This window comes from Squalius cephalus (genome assembly GCF_949319135.1).
Source record: "Squalius cephalus genome assembly, chromosome: 17".
In the NCBI taxonomy this organism is placed as follows: Eukaryota; Metazoa; Chordata; class Actinopteri; order Cypriniformes; family Leuciscidae; genus Squalius; species Squalius cephalus.
In genome coordinates, this window is record NC_137138.1 from 6175561 (window position 1) to 6195560 (window position 20000).

A 20000-nucleotide genomic window follows, 5' to 3' on the forward strand; every position below is an offset into this window, starting at 1 on the left:
ATAAGCCTTTGTTTTTTTAACACATATTGAGCTCATTTAAGTTGCTTGTGTTGAGCTATATGAAATGGCTATTTGGAATACTTGAATCTGATTAGTAAATCGCTGTCAAATATCACTTCACGGTGATATCACTCCATTTCACTTCACATATTTAATTATTTGGTAGGTAGCTGTGTTATATTTTAGTGTTATACTTACAAGTGATCCGAGATCCCTCTGCTTTATGCTAATTATCCATTACTTAATGTCTATTGCTATTTTCTGCATGTCAGCCTAAATATTACAATGTCACAGTAGTTTTGTGGATCTGTTTTCTTTACGAAGCCTGTGATAAGTCCATTATAAGTTCATCAGAGTTCTTGTTCTTGTGGGCACACAAGTTTGGATACTTATCAAAAGAAACAAGCTATTAATTTCAGTTCCAGTTTGCCTGTTAAATGATGTGTTACTGAAGTCTCTGTTTCTCTTCTCTTCTCTTCCAGGGTTTACCTGGTCCAATAGGGCCTGTTGGGCCGAAAGGTGCTCGGGTGTGTACACGTCCTCTTCCCGTTTGATGTGTGATTGCAACTTACAACGCCGTCATTGTGACATTCGAGCTGTCTGAGCGGCCTATGGTTACTGTTGCTAGGTTATTTGCAATGTCTGATCTTTTACAAAGAGCTGGAAATGAAGTTCGGACTTTTTCTGACATTCTTGTCGACTTATTTGAGTTTTAAAGTCAAGTGATTTGACCTCGACTCCATAAGAGGGATTTTCACTACTACAGCTCGTCTTTTCTTCCGTCTCCCCCTCGTTTTCTGGTTTTCCCTTTTTCTGTTTTTTGAGTCAACAGAGACTCAACCATGACAAATTTGCTGCTGACAGCTGCCCGAGCCATAAGTGTGCATTTATGTGTGTTTTTAGCCTCCTACGGTCACATTAACATGTTCACATGTACAGCCACCTTCATTTATTTTGCTGTCATCTGTTTGATGTATTCAGAAACAATTTATACTTAACTCTCACTGTGCCACTTTATATAGTGTGCTCACACATACACGCGCTCTAGCTGTTGTGTTTGTAGTTGAGCTGTATTAAAGGCTCTTTATCAGGCTAGACTCCGCCCACATTGGCTGGAATTTCCTGTTTAAAATCAGACTGAGGCCCTGCTGTCTTTAGGCACCACACACACACACACACACACACACACGTGTCGTCCAATGCACATTTGTATAAAAGCACCTTGCTTGGGGTTCTGAGCGTAAGTGAATCTGAATGCATATGTTTTCATTGTACCCTGTGTTTGTTTTTGCATGTTGCCATCGATTGTTCCCTGAAGTGAGTGTATGTGCCCTTGGACTACATTGTGGAGGCCAGCACCATGCAGTCCATGGGCATATACACTTACTTCATGGCCTGCATCAACACGAAGACGTCCATTCATCCATCCTAGCACCTCTCCATTCATCTGTACATCCTTGTGATCAAATCATACAGTGGACATCCGTTGGATTGCCAATGATTATATAGACTAAACTGTCTTATATATATATATATATTAACATGTCTTAAAGTCTTATTTCATCTGAGGGTTAGTTTTACTACTCAGAAGAGTTTCTATTTTAGTATTACATTTGTCGCAGATAGTATAAATGGTACATTTTGTGATTATGAGAGAATAGGTCTATGAAATTAATATGGATAGCCTATTAAGCAATAACCACCCTAGCAACTAATATTAAGATGAATCTCTTGTTGTATCCCTCATTTGTAAGTTGCTTTGGATAAAAAACACCCGAACACTACTTTTGAGGAAATAATTGGGTGATTTGTGATCTTTCTTTCATGTTTTCTCTGCTCCATGCATCAGTATTGAGCTTCTCTCTGTTTCTCTCTTTCTTTATAGGGTTTCATTGGAATCCCGGGACTTTTTGGTTTACCTGGAGCTGATGGTGAAAGAGTGAGTCTGTTCATGTTATGACTCCGTCTGTAACCTCCTTCACTGAGTCATTTTTTAGCCCGAATGCCCGGCTGTTGTGTAATGCCACTGAAGTATTTCCCATGAATCCATTAAAACACCTACAGAAACAAACACCTCATTAATGCTGTCACATCACTGACATGATAAATCATATTACATGATTTCCCATTTATAGTCTTCTAAACCACAAACACTAACTCCTTAACTGTCACCCCCCTTCTTGAGCGTAGACATGAAAATGCACCATCCAAATATAAATGGTTGTGATTCGTGGTTTGGAATATAGACCTAAGATTGGTAAAAGTGAAAGCACTTCAAAAAATGGACGTGTAAAAAAGTTATCGAAGTTTATTGCTATAAAATCAAAGCTATATGTCTAATCAAGTTGTGTTCCAAATTTGAAGTTGATATCACAAAAATGTATGTTCCAATGAGATTTTGTTTAGGTGCTGTACCAATAATGGCCACCGGGTGACAGCCAAACTCCATTGACCAAATTAATATATTTCTGTCACAAAATCACTAGTATAAAAAAAAAAGAGTATTGGACCTTGAGTCTCAGAGCTTTTCTAATGATATGCGTTTTATCAAGATTAGCGGGCTTCTCCCCCTAAAAGGATTTAAAGTACCGTTTAACATGGTAATGGAGTGTCTGATCACGGTTTTCACAGGATGAATTTTGAGTTTTTGAGCTATTAAATACCTAATTTATGATGATTACTAAAACATTTGATAGGGGAAAAAAAGGCAATATAAAGAGCGCCAAGCGTTCCGCTAATGGGACATGGACAGTTAAGACGTTAATTTAAACCTTGTGTAAAGATTATGCAATTATGTCATTTGCAGTATGATTTTCCTTGCATTATATGAATGTATGTTTAGTAGCACAGTGACTATACTTTTATTTTGCATACTAGTATATGGGTATTTATTAACTGTAGCTAATTCTTTTCCTCTCTTGCAAGCACAAGGTATTTCCTGAAGGAAATACAAATCTAGTTATCTATAGCTGTTATAGTTCTAAGGTTAATTCTAAATGCTGTTACAGTTATTAATATGGAAATAGATTAGTGGTAGATTTTTAAAGCAAGTGCTGCCCACTACTGGCAGATGTATGACAGTAGATCCTATCATGGATTTGTGTGTGTGTGCCTGTGTGTGTGTGTGTGTGTGTGTGTGTGTGTGTGTGTGTGTGTGTGTGTGTGTGTGTGTGTGTGTGTGAGAAAGTGGAAACTACTTCCAGCTGGTTCTGGTGTTCTGCTGAGGGTGTTTGGATGAGTCATATGATAATGGAGTGTGTGTGTACACACACAGTTCCATGGTAGTGGGGTCTTTGAGTGCTTCTTTCTAATGGCTGAGACTTTTAATCACAGCTGACCATATTATTTAGTGTTTCTCTCTTTCTCTGTCTCTCTGTCTTTTTCAGGGTAGTCCTGGTCCGCCAGGGAAGAGGGGCAAGATGGGTAGGCCGGTAAAGTTTTGTCTCAACATACTTTATAGATACAGATGTGAGTTTGTTGTAAGTGTGTGTGAGAAAGATGTAATCATTTTATTGTATTGCATGGGCCTACAGTGTAACGCATTTTAAAATACAGTCTATGTAGTTTCTCAATATGAGGCCATTAAAGCTGCATGCATAGTAGAGTTTTAGTAAATAATAGTTATTTATATTTAATTGTGTGTGTGTGTGTGTGTGAGAGAGAGAGAGACTTGTACTTTTCATTGGATCATGAAATGATCATTGTCCCTTGGCTTTTGGGACACAATAGATACATATACACACTTACTAAGATGCAGAATCAGCCATGCAGAGTTTGTTTAAATCTGCACGACCTTTGACATCTGACCTCATACATTTCCTGTTGCATCAGCAGGGCTCAGTGAGTTATCTGAGTGATGTCATCATTAGCAGTGCTAACTACCACGGTTGCTCACACTAAGGGTTAGTGATTTTAGCAATCCCCCTAATCCACTCTTTGGTGGATAGCAACATGCTAATAACACTCAGAAAACATCCATCCATCCAGAACGACACGAACAAGAGCCAGAACCATCCAGAACACCCTAGAAACCACTCAGAATTTAGCGTCATGGGAGCAATTTATGATTATTTACAAAAATCAAATTGTGTCAAGATAATCTGTGACGTCATAAGTGACTTTGACAGTGATGTGTTGTAATATTGATCTTATTGTCTTTCTCTCAGGGCTTTCCTGGGGATTTTGGAGAAAGAGGGCCACCAGGACTGGATGGGGAACCAGTGAGTGGATCCTTTTGTTTTTCTTATATATCCGTTTATCTTTTTCACATAAAGCAGATAAAACACTCACAACAGAGATGAGAAATGCACGTCTACATAGTTTCTGCAGCACAAACAGCCTCCAAAACAAGTGTGTGTGTGTGTGTCTATGTGGTTCAGGTAAACCCTAAATTATGGGACATTTTGGTCAACAGCTTATAAATCATACAGAATGATTGTTACAGAATGAAAGTTTTCTGTGATGGTTAGGGGACAGAGTATACAGTTTTTACAGTATAAAAATCATTATGTCTATGGAAAGCCCCCATAAAACATATGTGTGTGTGTGTGTGTGTGTGTGTGTGTGTGTGTGTTTTCAGGGTGAATGTCCTCAGAATGTGTGTTTGTGTGTGTGAGATAGCTGTATGGGTGTAAACCTCAGCCTTTACTTTCGGTATCTTGGCTGAACACAATTTTCCACTCACTACTTATGTACAAGCACACACACACACACTGTATTTTCTGTACTGTTCTGTATTTCTTTCTCGTATAGAAGCCAAATTTAACTTGTTGAAGGCAAACAAGGCTGTGAAGGGTAGATGCTGAATAAAAATAACTTAAACCAGCTTAAACTGGTTTGCTGGTCGTAAGTAGTCTCTCAGCCTGGTCATGCTGGCCTGGTTTGTTGCTTTAAGATGGGTGGAGACTTGCTTAAACCAGCTAAGACCAGCAAACCATTTTAGGCTTGTTTGTTTGTTTGTTTATTCATTTATTTATTTCAGTAGGGAATGTGTTAGATCATGCCTTCTATCAACTGGATTTATTTATTTTAGTTGGTAAGGAATTGTATCATATCTTTTTGTCCACTGAAAATGTTTTGTAGAAAAAAAATCACATATTTCACATCAAATTAAATATGGGATCTGTCCCTACTATGGTCAATATCATAATATATTTGATTAAAAAAAAAAATTGGGGGGGGGGGGGGGTAAAAATAATAATTAGTAGAAATTATTATTGAATAATAATAACATTTAATTTAATTAATTAAATTTAAAAATAAAATTAAAATTAAATTAAATAACTGATCAGTAAAAATAATAATTTCCAAAAATGTCTCTGATTGGATGAAGGTGACATCGTAACAGGAACTGTTGAAGTCAAAGCCCGCCTCTTTTTCACCTGTAAATGTGGGGAGTGTAAAAACAGGAACTTGAAAGCCCTCTCATTTCCTGTTCTCCCTTTCCTGCAAAAAGAAGTGAAGTGCTCCTTTCATCCTTTCATCACACCAGGGGAACGAGAGGAAATGGCTCCAGCACGCTTGCTGCCGAGCCAACAACAAACCATCTCTGTTTCTATAAAAACACTCACACACGCACTACAGCACACACTCGTTTCTACAGCCATATTAATATCTCTGAGTACGAAGAGAGTGCATATACACAGCACATATTATAAAGGGCACATATGCATGTACTAACCCGTGAAGCTCTAGCATTCTGTGCCGGTTTAAGAAGGAAAGCATAACGCTCTGTGTTTCTGTGTTTATCTCAGGGTGTTATAGGAGCTCCTGGTCCTCCTGGTGTCCTTGGATTGATTGTAAGTGAAAGAGTTTACTCAGAGTCCCCCTATTATGCTTTTTCAGATATCACCTTTCTTTTAGTGTGTGATATAGCTGTTGTAAAATGCCTGCAAAGTTTCAATAATCAAAGTGCCTGATAAATGTAGTTATTGTCTCCCAAAAAAAAGAACCAACAAACTTACGTGGGTTTGTAACACATTTGCATAATGCCAGTCTATGGTCTTCACTGGCTGCCCACAAACAACATGTGCTTTGACCCTCAAACGCTGTAGTTGTACCTGAGACTGGAAGGGTTTGGTTCGTGTTGTTGACAGTTTTCTGCGCTGTGAAAGCAAATCCACTTTGATTGCTTTTCCTAAGGATGAGATTGATACGGTAAAACCGACGTCATTGTTACTGTTCGTATCACTGTGTATCAAGTGCTGAGGAAGATTCTGAGCTGAAATTCAGATATGGTAATGTGCATTTTGTTTCTGATGCGCACTGTAAGCAGTAGACCAATCACAACAGACTTGGCCATCTGACCAATCAGAGCAGAGTAAACCAATCACAACAGACTGGGCCATCTGACCAATCAGAGCAGAGTAGACCAATCACAACAGACTGGGCCATCTGACCAATCAGAGCAGAGTAGACCAATCACAACAGACTGGGCCATCTGACCAATCAGAGCAGAGTAGACCAATCACAACAGACTTGACCAATCAGAGCAGAGTAGACCAATCACAACAGACTTGACCAATCAGAGCAGAGTAGACCAATCACAACAGACTTGACCAATCAGAGCAGAGTAGACCAATCACAACAGACTTGACCAATCAGAGCAGAGTAGACCAATCACAACAGACTTGACCAATCAGAGTAGAGTAGACCAATCACAACAGACTTGACCAATCAGAGCAGAGTAGGCTCTCATGAAGGAGGGTTTTAAAGAGGCTGAACCTTTTTTCGAACTGTTTCAGACACTGTGAGAAAAGAGGTGATGCTGCAATGTATTGTGAGAAAATGTAAGTGTTTTTTGTCCATTGGATGAATGTAAACCTCTTGCAGGAGACCTCCAATACAAAAAGCAGGGATCTTTAAAATAGCAAGATGACCTTGATAACAAAAACTAGGACAGGTCATAGAATGTGGAGCTCCATTATGCTGAGCTTATATGCAGGTGAAATAAAATATTATGGATTGATTTTTTTTTCTTCAATTTATGAAGGTTATGCATAACATATAGGAGATCAAAGAAACATTGTTTTTTTAAAAATGGGTTGGATGCTGAAATTTGGACACGCTACGCTAGACTTTAATATTAATATAGACGATTGATATTGAAATCCAACAAGGTTTTTGTTTTTTTTCTAATTTTCAAATTTGTACACAATACAAGTGCAATGTGAATTATTTAGATTAATGGAAATGAATCAAATACAGGCAGAAAAAATCTGTCATTTGAGCAATTACACAAATGTGCATGCTGGAAAAAGAGAAGTATAAATCAAAGTGATGTCAGTTTAAAATGCTTATTATATATACAGTTTGGGGTCACTGAGATTGATTTTTTTCTTAGGTAATTAATATTTTTATTCAGCAAGAATGCATTAAATTAATCAAAAGTGACAATGAAGACATTTATAATGTTGCAAAATATTTCTATTTCCAATAAATGCTGTTCTTTTGAACTTTCAATTCATCAAAGAATCTTTAAAAAAAAAAAAAAGTTTCACAGTTTCCACAAAAATATTAAGCAGCACAACTGTTTTCAACATTGATAATCATAAATGTTTCTTGAGCAGAAAATCATCATTCTGAAGGATCATGTGACACTGATGACTGGAGTAATCAGCTGTGATCAAACAGAAAACAATTGTAATTGTAATAATATTTCCCTCTATTACTGTTTTACTATATTACAGCCTGTGTGAGACTTTCTTCAAAAACATTAAACAAATCTTACCAACCCAAAACCTTAGAACGGTAGCATAGCAATCAAATTAAAGTTATAACTAATCATCGATACAAATCACATCCCGCCTGTAACTTTGTCAGGCTTTCATCAGGATGTCTGCTCACTTTTATAAGCTCAGAGTGTGTCTATTGCTGTTTTAGTAACCTGACCAGCATGATGTGCATATTAAATCCACATTTGCTTTTACAAATGCTAACAAGTTGATGGCATATTTTCTGTTGGTCTGCTCAAAGTGAGATCATGTGCCCCCTTCAGGCCCTCTGCGCATTATGTTTTACTTCAATAAAACATTAAAACCTTTTCTCTTCTCTTCCTCAGGGTGATATGGGCCCTGCCGGGATAGTCGGTTTACCAGGACCAAACGGACTGAAAGTAAGTCATGCACACATGTAGCCCACTCATACTGTATCTCAAGCACTCACCAGCCACTTTAGTGTGTGTGTGTGTTTGTGTTTGTTCCAGGGCGTCCCGGGGAACATGGGCGAGCCCGGACTGAAAGGTGATAAGGTGATCTGAATACTCTGTTATTGGCCTGTTTTTGCAGCATGTGATTGAAATTCTCTCTCCCCATTGGCCACCCTGTGTTACGCATGTTTTAAAAGCTCCAGTCTTGAGTGGCATGTGGTCAAAGAGATTTTAAATGGGTTTTCCAAAATGAAGTTCTGTAGAATTATTTTTGAGGTACAAACACAAACAGATTTTTGAGAGAGAGTTCAGTACACGTTGAGCTTTATCGACAGATTTTATGGCATAATGTTGATTATCATGGTCAATTATTTACTTTTTAAAAAATAAATAAATAATTTAAATAAAGCAAAACAGCTTTATTAATGCACGTACATTGTAAGTCTATTGGGTCAGCTTTCTGGAAGTATTAAAAGTGCAAAATTAAAGCTTGTATTTCTTCCACTTGAATTAAAAAATGAGTAAAGTTGCCTGTGATATTGTCTAAATTATCCATTTAGCAATGCTAATACTCTAATAAGTGGATGCATAACCAACTTAATTTGAATAAATAGAGTTTTATTCATAAAATCAGTCCCTTTCTGGTGTATATTGTGCAAAGGTTAAAAGATTCTAGCACCCTAGTCGCCTGTCAGCTCATGTAATGTTTAAGTCTTGTGGATGTACCTGAGGAAGAAATTATGTTCGGTGCTAAATAACATTATGCTACAAACTTGCATTAAATCTGGAGTGTTGTTTTAACAGTTTATGACTATGTTAGTTTAAATGGTCAGGCTTGAATGAACTCTTGCCCTAACCATCTTCTTCCATCACGTTCTCTGGTCTCTTTTCTGACTTTGACTTACTTCATAACTTGTTACTTACTTCTTCCTTCTCTTTCACCTTTTCTCTGTCAGGGTGACGTTGGGCTTCCTGGAGAGCAGGGGGAGATTGGGTTCCAAGGAGACAAGGTATAGCTCCCAGAGTGACCCCTCATTTCCCTCTGTCAAATACACATTTGCACACTGTCAGCACAGAGCAGTGGACGTCCAGATGTCTTCTCATTGCCCCGGTTGTAGAGCTTTCATGGACAGTTACACATGCACTCTCTCACATGCATGCTCTTGAACTTGTGTTTGTGTCAATCTGACGAATCTATAACTGTGTGCATTTTATTTTTGTTTGTTTCAGGGTGTGCAGGGTTTGCCGGGATCACCTGGACCTCGTGGAAAACCAGGACAACAGGTTTGTTTCTTTCCTAAAATAATCTGTCTGGATAAACGCACACTCACGTTAACTCACGTTCCAATCCCGGATGACTTACTTTTTTCCGTTTAAAGGTTATTGGCAAGTTCCACTCACCTCTCAGGCTTCAGAAATTTCGGCATTTGTTACTCCTGATCACTTCCTTCAATATTCGGTTATGGCATTCGGCATGCGGAACGCCCCCGCAACGTTTCAAAGGCTTGTGAATATACATGTAGTATTAGCTGGTGTTCCTAACTGTAACGCGTACCTCGATGACCTTGTTGTAAATTCATCTAAATGGTCAGAACATATTGCTCTATTAAAAGTAGAAATTCTTGTTCATATTGCTTTTTTTATATGTAATTAGTCCCCATGAGAACCAAAGCTCTGAGCTTAAAAAAAAGTCTCAAAAGCGCCATCAAAATTTCTAAACATGTGATCCATGTGACTTGTGCGCAATATTCAAAGTCTTCTGAATCCATACAGAGTCGCATCAGTAGTATAAGTAATTTTTCTGACGCTTTTTACATCCATTTTGAACCTTGAAAGCCATGTAAAATAGCATTTCTTTCAAAACATATCTTCGAAACGTCTTTTGTGTTCTGTGGAAGCAAATAAATAGAAAGGGATGAATAATAGATAAATTAACCTTTTCTTTAAAGAGGACCTATAATGCTTTTTTACATGTTCAACTTTAGTGTGTTTCTTTAATGTCGCTGTTGCATGAAAAAGGTCTGCAAAGTTACAAAGCATAAAGTTATTCTTTATATTAGTGTCACTGTTTCTGAACTCCCTGAAACGCCTCCATTGTAGTCTTGAGTTTCTTCCGGGAACGAACTCGTCACAATATTCCTCGTTTTGGTAATTCATACGTAAAATAAAGGGGCGGGCCTGGTTGAGTTAGTTATTAGTGTGTTGAAACTCGTGGTTATGGTAAGGGACGTGACATTTTTCAAACACGCCTGAAGCGGTTGACCAATCACAACACACTGATTCAGCCGACCAATCAGAGCACATTGTGCTTTACTGAAGGAGGGGCTTCATAGAGACAGGAACTAAGCTGAGTGTTCCTGACAGACTGGGAAGTGATGAGAAATATTTTAATGTTTTTTTAACATTCAAGCATGAAAACCTATTCTAGGTCTAGTATTCTAAACTAAATCAAGACTTTGTAAAAGGGCATAATTTGGCCACTTTAACAGAATAGTTTTTTTTTTGCCCATAATCAGGTATTAAAAATCTACATAGTGTAACTGAACTTTTTTTTTTTTTACATGTACATGAGAACCTGTGTGAGTTTTGTCCATTTATCAGCACTCAAATCTAAGCACATGGTGTGCCTGAGGTCTAGATTAACAGTTTAACCTAAAAGCTCATGGTCTGAATGTTCAGTTTATTTTTCATTGTGTATGTGTCTGAATCAGCGTCTGGGTGAATTTGTGTGTTTTGAAGGGCAAGACAGGAGAGAGAGGGCCCAGTGGATTACCAGGTCCACCAGGACTTGAGGTAGGAATCAACATCTCATAACCTTTTTAAAACTACACTGATGCTGTTTCATGTCTGAATGTGTCGCAACAGTTTATTCTGTTAACAAATATATAAAATATGTGATGCTGATTGATGCGTTTAAGATTTGCGGTTAATTCTTCACAGGGTTTCCCTGGTGACATCGGAAAACCTGGACTCAATGGACCCGAGGGACCAAAGGTGTGTTATATATGAAGAAAACCTTGTAAAAACAGGTGTTTTGAATATGTGTATCTTCATGCTGTTGATGTTTTCTTCATAGGGTAAGCCTGGAGCCAGAGGTTTACCAGGACCTCGAGGAGCGGCTGGACGAGAGGTGTGTGTGTGTGTGTGTGTGTGTGTGTTATTTGCATGGTCTGAATGTCTTTAAAATAGGCCTGTTAGACAACAATGAGTTTATCTTCATTTTAATTTCTAGGGTGATGAGGGTCCTGTAGGACCACCGGGGCCAGTAGGACTCGAGGTGAGTTGTGATTTAATATATTTGTAAGTAAAGTAAGTAAATTTGATATATATATTGCACATTTTAACACAACAAAGCTGACCAAAGTACTGAAAAGAGTAAGGAAAAGCAAAATAAAATAAAATAGGAAACATACAATAAAACAATACTGAATTTAGATCAAAACAGCTGAGAGAAATTTCAGCCATTTAAAAAAAAAAAGAGAATAGAAGAGATCTGGGGAAGAATTAGGGAATCTATATATGAAAATTACTTTTTGCTGGTTGCCTGTTGGTAAACGGTGAACTTGTTTTTTGAAAATACATATTTTCCAAGAAATGTGTAATTTTTGATGTGTGAGGGTTGTATTAGTAAAACTGAAACCCTAAAAAAAACATTCATAATTATTACAAAATAAATGTTAACTAAAAATAAAATGTATAAAACTTAAACTTCAGCTAGTTGCCAAGGCAACATTTCTCATTTAAATTTAGTTTAACTTGGAGTTAAATAACTAAAACTAAAAAAACATAACTATATAGACATGTTAAAAAAAAAACTATTAAAATTGACAAAAACACAACAAAATTACTAAAACTTTAAATAAAATTAAAACGGATAAAAACTGAGCAAAATATTAATAAAAACTATAATAGAATTTCAATGCTACTAATATATATATATATATATACATACATTTTTTTGTTTTTGTTTTTTTTTCTCAACTTTTTAGAGGCAGGATGTTTTAAAGGCTTTAAAGTTGCATTGGTGATGCATTTGTTAATTTTAGACTATTGCAAATAAACATTTCTATTATAGTTACTGGTTTGTTAGTTAGTTAGTAAGTTAAACTGGTAGGCTAGTCAAGTCTTCTGATATATAGATTCTATAATAGTTAGTTGATAGTCAAGTTAGTCATCAGATAGATAGATAGATAGATAGATAGTTTGTTCAACAGTCAAAGCGTAGTACATCAGCACAGTATTCAGTGATCACCTTTGCAATGACATATTCAGCCACTAGTCTCCATCAGTGGAATACAATCAAAACAAAAGCACATGGAAATGAAACGGTTGTGAAACAGTCCTGCTCATTCACTCCATTTTATATGCTGCCAAAAATAATCCTGTTTTTTTTTCTCCCTAGATAGATGTTTTTGTTCATTATTTCCTTTTGATTTGTGGTTGAAATATGACCTGGACATGAGTTCATGACATTCCCCTTTTTAATTTTGTGTGAGATCAGCAATGTACATTCCCTCAATGGACCACAAGGTGGAGCAATGGGGGATCGTAATATAAAATAAGTTTAATTTAAAATGTCAATGACTCATCCAAGCAAGTAACTTAAGGGATTGTTTTTCTCTAAAAAACAGAAGAAAAGAATAAATCTAGCCTCATAAGGCAGAACGTTTATGATCCGCTGTGAACATCCTCTGTGTTGCATAACATTCCCGCTCTGTCTCTGTTTTTCCTGTTTTTTTCCCCTTCTTTCATTCCTCTTTTTCTTGTTTAACCTAACTCAGCGCTTCTTTGGCACTAACTCAGAACATTTCTGGATGTTCTCCATCATCCTGTCCTCAGACAGGTATCTGTTTTCCTCATCTTCCTCTGTGCGGTCAGTAATTGGATATGTGTTGGTGAGGCGTTCAGTCTGTTCTCTTTGTGTTCTGACCGCAGCTCTTGTGCATTAATATGCATACGCACGTACTCTCCAACATAATCAAACATGTCAGTGACTTATGGGTGAATCTCATGAAGAAATGTCATATTTCATACACAATCAAAGAAAAAATGTGTATTGTTTTTTTTTTTCATAAAAATCTGTTTGTTTTATAACCATTAAGATTTTTTGGCATTATGACAGTATTTTAATTTACATTTACATTTAACCATTTAGCAGATGCTTTTATCCAAATGAGGAGCAATAGAAGCAATCAAACTAACAATATGCAAGTGCTGATTGATCGTTTATTTTGGACATGCTGATTGTGACTTTATTTAATGTCTTTGCTCATGAATATTAATTGGATGTGATCTCTTACTATTTTGATGAATAATTAAAGATTTCGAGTCAAAACTGAATTGTAAATCGCAAAATTATGATCAGAAATGTCCAAAAGTATTTTGAACAATAACAAAATTAAATAATTATTTTGGTAACACTTTAATTTAGTCTAATGCATTATAAGGTAATTCATAATGTACATTGTAATACATTATATATTTTCTTAAATATTTGTAACTGAAGTTAAAATGCGTTATATTTGCAGATTCCTTGTAACATCTGAAATTGGTTGTTTGTCATGCATTTAAAAGTGTTATATTTTCTGTGTAACAATCAATAGATTGTTATAATGTATTATAATTGTGGTTACAGTTATTAATGTAATCATACAATGCATTATAATGTGCATTGCAAGGCATAATTAATGCATTAAAATATTTTTATAATCCATTAAATATAAAAGATTCAAGTAAAATGTTACCATTATTTTCTTCAATTTTTAAAAAATCTTCTTCAATTTTTACAGTTGTTTGTAAAGCATGTTTTAATTACCACTGTTTATGAAATGCACTATGTAAATGAAAAAAACATTATCATTTCTATAGCACTGTATAGAAAGTACAATAGCAGAATTGAGCACATGTGATGTTCATATTACACATAAGCTTCATTCTCTTGATTTTTTTCACTTGTGAAACTGTGTTTATATGTACAGTCTAGTCTTTCATCATTGTTTGTCTCTTAACAAATCTTCTCTTTTGTTTATCCAGGGTCAGATGGGCAGTAAGGGTTTCCCTGGGGCAGTTGGACCTGAAGGGCTCAAAGTGAGAACATGAGCAATATAAACACACAAATCTCCTAAAACACGCAGGGTCACTCAACACACTCTCTGATGTCTTTCAGGGCGAGCAGGGTGTCACAGGGAAGGCTGGACCCATGGGTGAGAGGGTGAGTATATAGACAGAGTTATAGCCTCTGAACACACTTCTGACCCTCACACTGATGATGTTGTGTTTGTAGGGTCTCGTTGGCTTCATCGGTCCTGCAGGAGAGGCTGGACTAGCTGGAGAGAAGGTAAGACACACCTGAGACACTCCTTCAATAGTGTATAGAAGCATCCCATCATGCACCTCGTGAAGTAGGTGGAGAGACTGATCAGAGCTGCACACTCATTGGGTCCAGGTTATATATACAGTATATATAATACTTTTATTCAGCAAAGATGCATTTAATTAATCACAAGGGACAGTAAAGACATTTATAATGTTACAAAAAATGATATTTGAAATAAATGCTGTTCTTTTGAAATTTCTATTCATCAAAGAGTTATGAAAAAAAATGTAAACCAGGGTTTCCACAAAAATATTAATGAGCACAACTGTTTTCAACATTGATAATAATCAGAAATGTTTCTTGAGCAGCAAATCATAATATTAGACTGATTTCTGAAGGATCATGTGACACTGAAGAAAATTCAGCTTTGATCACAGGAATAAATTACATTTTAAAATATATTTAAATAGAAAACAGTTATTTGAAATTGTAATAATATTTCACAATATTACTGTTTTTACTGTATTTTGATCAAATAAATGCAGAGTCTTCTTTCAAAAATGCTAGAAAATCTTCCAGACCCCAAACTTTTGAACGCTAGTATAAATGTTCTGTTGTGTGATTTATTTAGGGTGATCGTGGAGAGATGGGTTTGCCCGGTCCTCCAGGAGATAAAGGATCTACGGTACGCCACTCATACTCACAAATACACACTCATAGAAACAAACTTTGTTGCATTATTTTCCTGTTATATCTGTAAAGCTGCTTTGAAACAATCTGTTTTGTAAAAAGCGCTATATAAATATAGTTGACTTCACATGACTTGACAAATACTGCCCTTAAATTCTCAGCGTGCCCTTCCTCCCTCTTTCTGTCTCCCTCAAATTATGAATGTTGTTTAAAACAGGAAGTTCAGCTGTCCATCATAGTTCCATGGCCCTCTTCCTCCCAGTCATCAGCTCATGTGTGTCTGGTGTGGGTTACAAATATACAAAACATACCATGAGATTACCATAAAAATATACCATAGTAATGCAAAATAAAATATAATGGCCCGGTTTCACAAACTTTAGATTAAGCCAAGATTAGACCTTAGTTCAATTAAGGCATTTAAGTAGCTTTTATAAATGTGCCCTAGAAAAACACAGTACTGGTGTGAATCTTGAGTCAAAACAATGGCACTGACATATTATAAGATTGAAATAAGTTGCTTTCAGTTAAAACAGTTCAAACATGCATTTAAGGTCAGGACTAGGCTTAAGCCCTATCTGTGAAACAGGGAATATTTTGAAGGGTGTGTGTGTGTCTGTTTTACATGTTCGTCATCACTTACAGGGGCACCCAGGAACCCCTGGAGAGAGCGGCCCAACAGGAGCACCAGGCAGTCCTGTAAGTCTACATCAGATACTCAGATAGTCTGAAGCTGTCAGACACTTCTGTGAAATGTTCTGTGCTTTTAGTTTGGACAGACAATACAAACTTACACCCATAGTAGCAGTGATGGAGACAGGAGCCAGTCTCTGACACTCACCCCATAGAGTGTGCCAGAACAGAAGAAAGAGAAAACATTTAACAATGTGTTTTTTATAGGGTCCACCGGGATCACGTGGACCCGTCGGCTTGAGAGGACCTAAAGGAAGACGGGTAAGACATCTGGGCATCATAAGTGTGCAAGTCAGTCATTTCACTTTAATCTAAAGTAAAACAGTACAAGGACTGAACCAGTGGCCTTCTGGTTACCAGCCTTGAGCTTGAACCAGCACACCATTTCTACATTTACACTTATTCATTTAGCAGACGCTTTTATCCAAAGCGACTTACGAATGAGAACAATAGAAGCAGTGAAACTAACAATAGGACAACAATATACAAGTGCTATGACCCTTCCCAGGTTAATCTGGACTTTTTTTTTTTTTAGATAATAGATATAGAATAGAAGATAAAGTGTTAGTATTAATGGATCAAGTGTTGAAAATGGTCACGGACTCAGCTGCTCTGGTTGAGTTAGGCAGATCTTTCCCCCAGCAGGGAACAGACCAGGAGAAGGTCAGAGAAAGAGATTTTGTGCCTCTTTGAGATGGCACCACACATTTATGTTTTAGTTAGTTAGTTAGTTAGTTAGTTATTTAGTTGCATAAACTGGTAGGCTAGTTAGTTAGTGAGTGAGTGAGGTGAGTGAGTTAGTCAGTCAGTCAGTCAGTCAGTCAGTCAGTCAGTCAGTCAGTCAGTCAGTTAGTTAGTTAGTTAGTTTGTTTGTTTGTTTGTTTGTTTGTTTGTTTGTTTGTTTGTTAGTTGGATAACCTAGTAGGCTAGTTAAGTTGTTAGTTAGTTAGTCAGTCAGTCAGTCAGTCAGTCAGTTAGTTAGTTAGTTTGTTAGTTAGTTGGATAACCTAGTAGGCTAGTTTAGTTAGTTAGTTAGTTAGTTAGTCAGTCAGTCAGTCAGTCAGTCAGTCAGTCAGTCAGTCAGTCAGTTAGTTAGTTAGTTAGTTAGTTAGTTAGTTAGTTAGTTTGTTTGTTTGTTTGTTTGTTTGTTTGTTTGTTTGTTTGTTAGTTGGATAACCTAGTAGGCTAGTTAAGTTGTTAGTTAGTCAGTCAGTCAGTCAGTCAGTCAGTTAGTTAGTTAGTTTGTTAGTTAGTTGGATAACCTAGTAGGCTAGTTTAGTTAGTTAGTTAGTTAGTCAGTCAGTCAGTCAGTTTGTTTGTTAGTTAGTTGGATAACCTAGTAGGCTAGTTAAGTTGTTAGTTAGTTAGTCAGTCAGTCAGTCAGTCAGTCAGTTAGTCAGTTAGTTAGTTAGTTTGTTAGTTAGTTGGATAACCTAGTAGGCTAGTTTAGTTAGTTAGTTAGTTAGTCAGTCAGTCAGTCAGTTTGTTTGTTAGTTAGTTGGATAACCTAGTAGGCTAGTTAAGTTGTTAGTTAGTCAGTCAGTCAGTCAGTCAGTCAGTTAGTTAGTTAGTTAGTTTGATAGTTAGTTTGTTTCTTTGTTTGTTAGTTAGTTGGATATCTTAGTTAGTTAGTTAGTTAGTTAGTTAGTTAGTTAGTTAGTTAGTTAGTTGGTTGGTTACTTAGTTACCTATTTAAAGTGATAGGCTAGTTAGTCATCTAATAGATAAATTCTTAGTCAGTTAGTTAAATTGGTAGACTATTAGTCATCAGATATTTTTCATTAACCGGCAGAATCCTCATGAATTACTGGAGAGGAGACGGAGCTGTGGGATCTATAGAAACAAACTCAGGAGAGTTTCTCTGCGCCGCTGTCTGGTCTTAGTTAGAGCCACTCGCTGAGTCTGTAAATCACAACGTGTTGTCTTGATGATTCATTGATTCAATAATGCGTTTAACCCCATTTTTGTTTCCCGCCTTCTCGTCCTCCATCACTGAGAAGCAGAAGTGGCCAAAACAGCGTAGAGTGTATGTGATAAACTGACATTGACTGATCAATGTTTATTTGAAACAGAATAAAACATATCTTTCAAAAATACTTTACTACAGGCAAATGTGAAATTGTAACCAATTCATCAATGGTAATTCTACGAAAAATGGTTCTTTATATTGTTTTATGTTTTGTTTTTTGTCTTTTTGGCACTTTTTGGTGGCGTTTGCTAAGGCAAGTATTGCAATTGCTTGAGATACTTTAAAAGTCCAATAGTCTTACTGAAGATGGGACCTGAGCCCTATCTAGAGCGCAAAATATCATAGACTTAAGGGTGAACTCTTTGAACTTGGACCAGTGGGCAACCATCTAGAACCCTATCAACTGCACATACTAAAAGCCCTCAGATCACATTAGCAATTGCGTAGTGTCTCCTTGGCAAGCAATCTAGATCCAAACTTACTAAACGCTAGGCTATAATTCTGATCTATTTTGTTGTATGTGCAAGTTCTGTTTGTCCTCATTCCTTTGGCTTTTCTGTGACAAGTTCATTGTGGTATCAGTGCAATAGAAAGACACTCCCAAATGTTTCATTATCACTGTATATATTTGAAGCACATAGAAAGACTGAATTTACTCGTTTAGATAACGCAAGGGACCTGCAGAATGTCCTGCTGACATGTTTTCCAGCATTAGTAGGTGTCGACAAGATAATGCAACACTTTATTTTCTGTTTTATGGATGTTTATCGGGTTAGTCAGCATATTAATATAAGTAGTAAGCCATATGAGGTATTCCAACATATTCTACCAAGTTCCTTCAGCTTCTCCAGTGTGTGTGTGTGTGTGAGAGAGAGAAACAGACAAAGAGAGTGTGTGCCAGCTGGCATAAACTGTATGATGGTATTGTTTCAACAGTCTGATGTTTTTTGGCTGGACGCACACACCATAAGTTAGTGTAATTATCAGTGTGCACACACACACACACACCACACACACAGCATTCTTCGAGTGGGAGCTAATGTGTGTCTGGTCTCTTGATGAAGTCCTTGTGTTCGGATCTCATTCGTAGCAGTTTTATAGGCGAGCCAAACCGCTGTGTGTGATAGGGAGGAGGATTCAGTTGTTTAGGATTGTGTAGCATAAATGTGTGTGTGAGACATTTATGTTCTGTGTGCATCCAGACAGATGCAACAGTTTTGTGTCATGTGTAAACCCCAAGAGTCTCTTGAACATTGACCTACATGCACAACCCAATATACTGCAACATATCATTATCCCGCATATTGAAATCCTACAGTACAGCTCCCCCTAGTGTTTGAGTATATACTTCAGGATTTAAAGTGTGTTTGCAATCATATTCTATTGCACTACTCATACTTTTTTGAGGTACGGGGGAGTGTCAGACATGCTGGTTAGGATTTCACAATATGGCTTAGCTCATGAATATTAATTAGAGTATGCTAAAATATTTTAATATGATCATTTACTGTTTAAATAATGAAGAGTTTAGTAAATAATATAATACACATTATTAACAGAGCATTTTCTATAGTAGTTTTTATTTCCGAGCACAAACTTTTCAGTTATTTTTGTATTATTTATGTTACTATAGTATTTATATATATATATTTTTGAATTATCTTTTTATTTTTAGATTTTCAGTTTTTAATTTTACTTTTAGTAATTTTATGTGCTTTGTCTTTTTTTTTTTTTTTTTTTGCTTTATTTATTATTATTTTTTCAGTATTTCAGTCATTTTAGTACTTCAACTTATTTTATTCCAGTTAGTTATCAAGGGAACATTTCTAATATTCATTTAAGTTTGTAAGTTTAAGTTTTTAATCTAATATTTAAATACATTTTATTTCAGCTTTATTTCAATTAACAAAAAATATTTTGGTTACACTTTATTTTAAGGTGACGTAGTTGCATTTACTTGCTCAAACAAGTAAAGAGTAATATGAATTAACTGCATGTACAGTACTTAGGATATAGTTACGGTTAGGGTTTGGTTTATGGTTAGTTACTGCATATTTTACTGTTATTACTATAATAAGTACATCTTGTAACGTGTAACTACGTCACCTTAAATTAAAGTGTTACCAAAATTGTAATACTTTTGGTCTTAGATACTTATTACAACTTGAAATAAAGTATATTGAATC

The 20000-nt window shown here is 36.3% G+C and overlaps 1 protein-coding gene across 1 annotated transcript in view; it reads left to right on the forward strand.

Moving 5' to 3' along the window:
- Positions 1–20000, forward strand: part of col27a1a (collagen, type XXVII, alpha 1a) — a 65063-nt gene that overhangs the window by 26700 nt on the left and 18363 nt on the right. The window contains exons 10-28 of the mRNA XM_079846706.1: positions 483–527; positions 1886–1939; positions 3387–3431; positions 4167–4220; positions 5754–5798; positions 8060–8113; positions 8204–8248; positions 9103–9156; positions 9377–9430; positions 10886–10939; positions 11087–11140; positions 11223–11276; positions 11379–11423; positions 14180–14233; positions 14313–14357; positions 14430–14483; positions 15094–15147; positions 15798–15851; positions 16053–16106. Of these exons, the coding sequence (XP_079702832.1) occupies positions 483–527; positions 1886–1939; positions 3387–3431; positions 4167–4220; positions 5754–5798; positions 8060–8113; positions 8204–8248; positions 9103–9156; positions 9377–9430; positions 10886–10939; positions 11087–11140; positions 11223–11276; positions 11379–11423; positions 14180–14233; positions 14313–14357; positions 14430–14483; positions 15094–15147; positions 15798–15851; positions 16053–16106 (972 nt within the window). The remainder of the gene's footprint in view (positions 1–482; positions 528–1885; positions 1940–3386; positions 3432–4166; positions 4221–5753; positions 5799–8059; positions 8114–8203; positions 8249–9102; positions 9157–9376; positions 9431–10885; positions 10940–11086; positions 11141–11222; positions 11277–11378; positions 11424–14179; positions 14234–14312; positions 14358–14429; positions 14484–15093; positions 15148–15797; positions 15852–16052; positions 16107–20000) is intronic.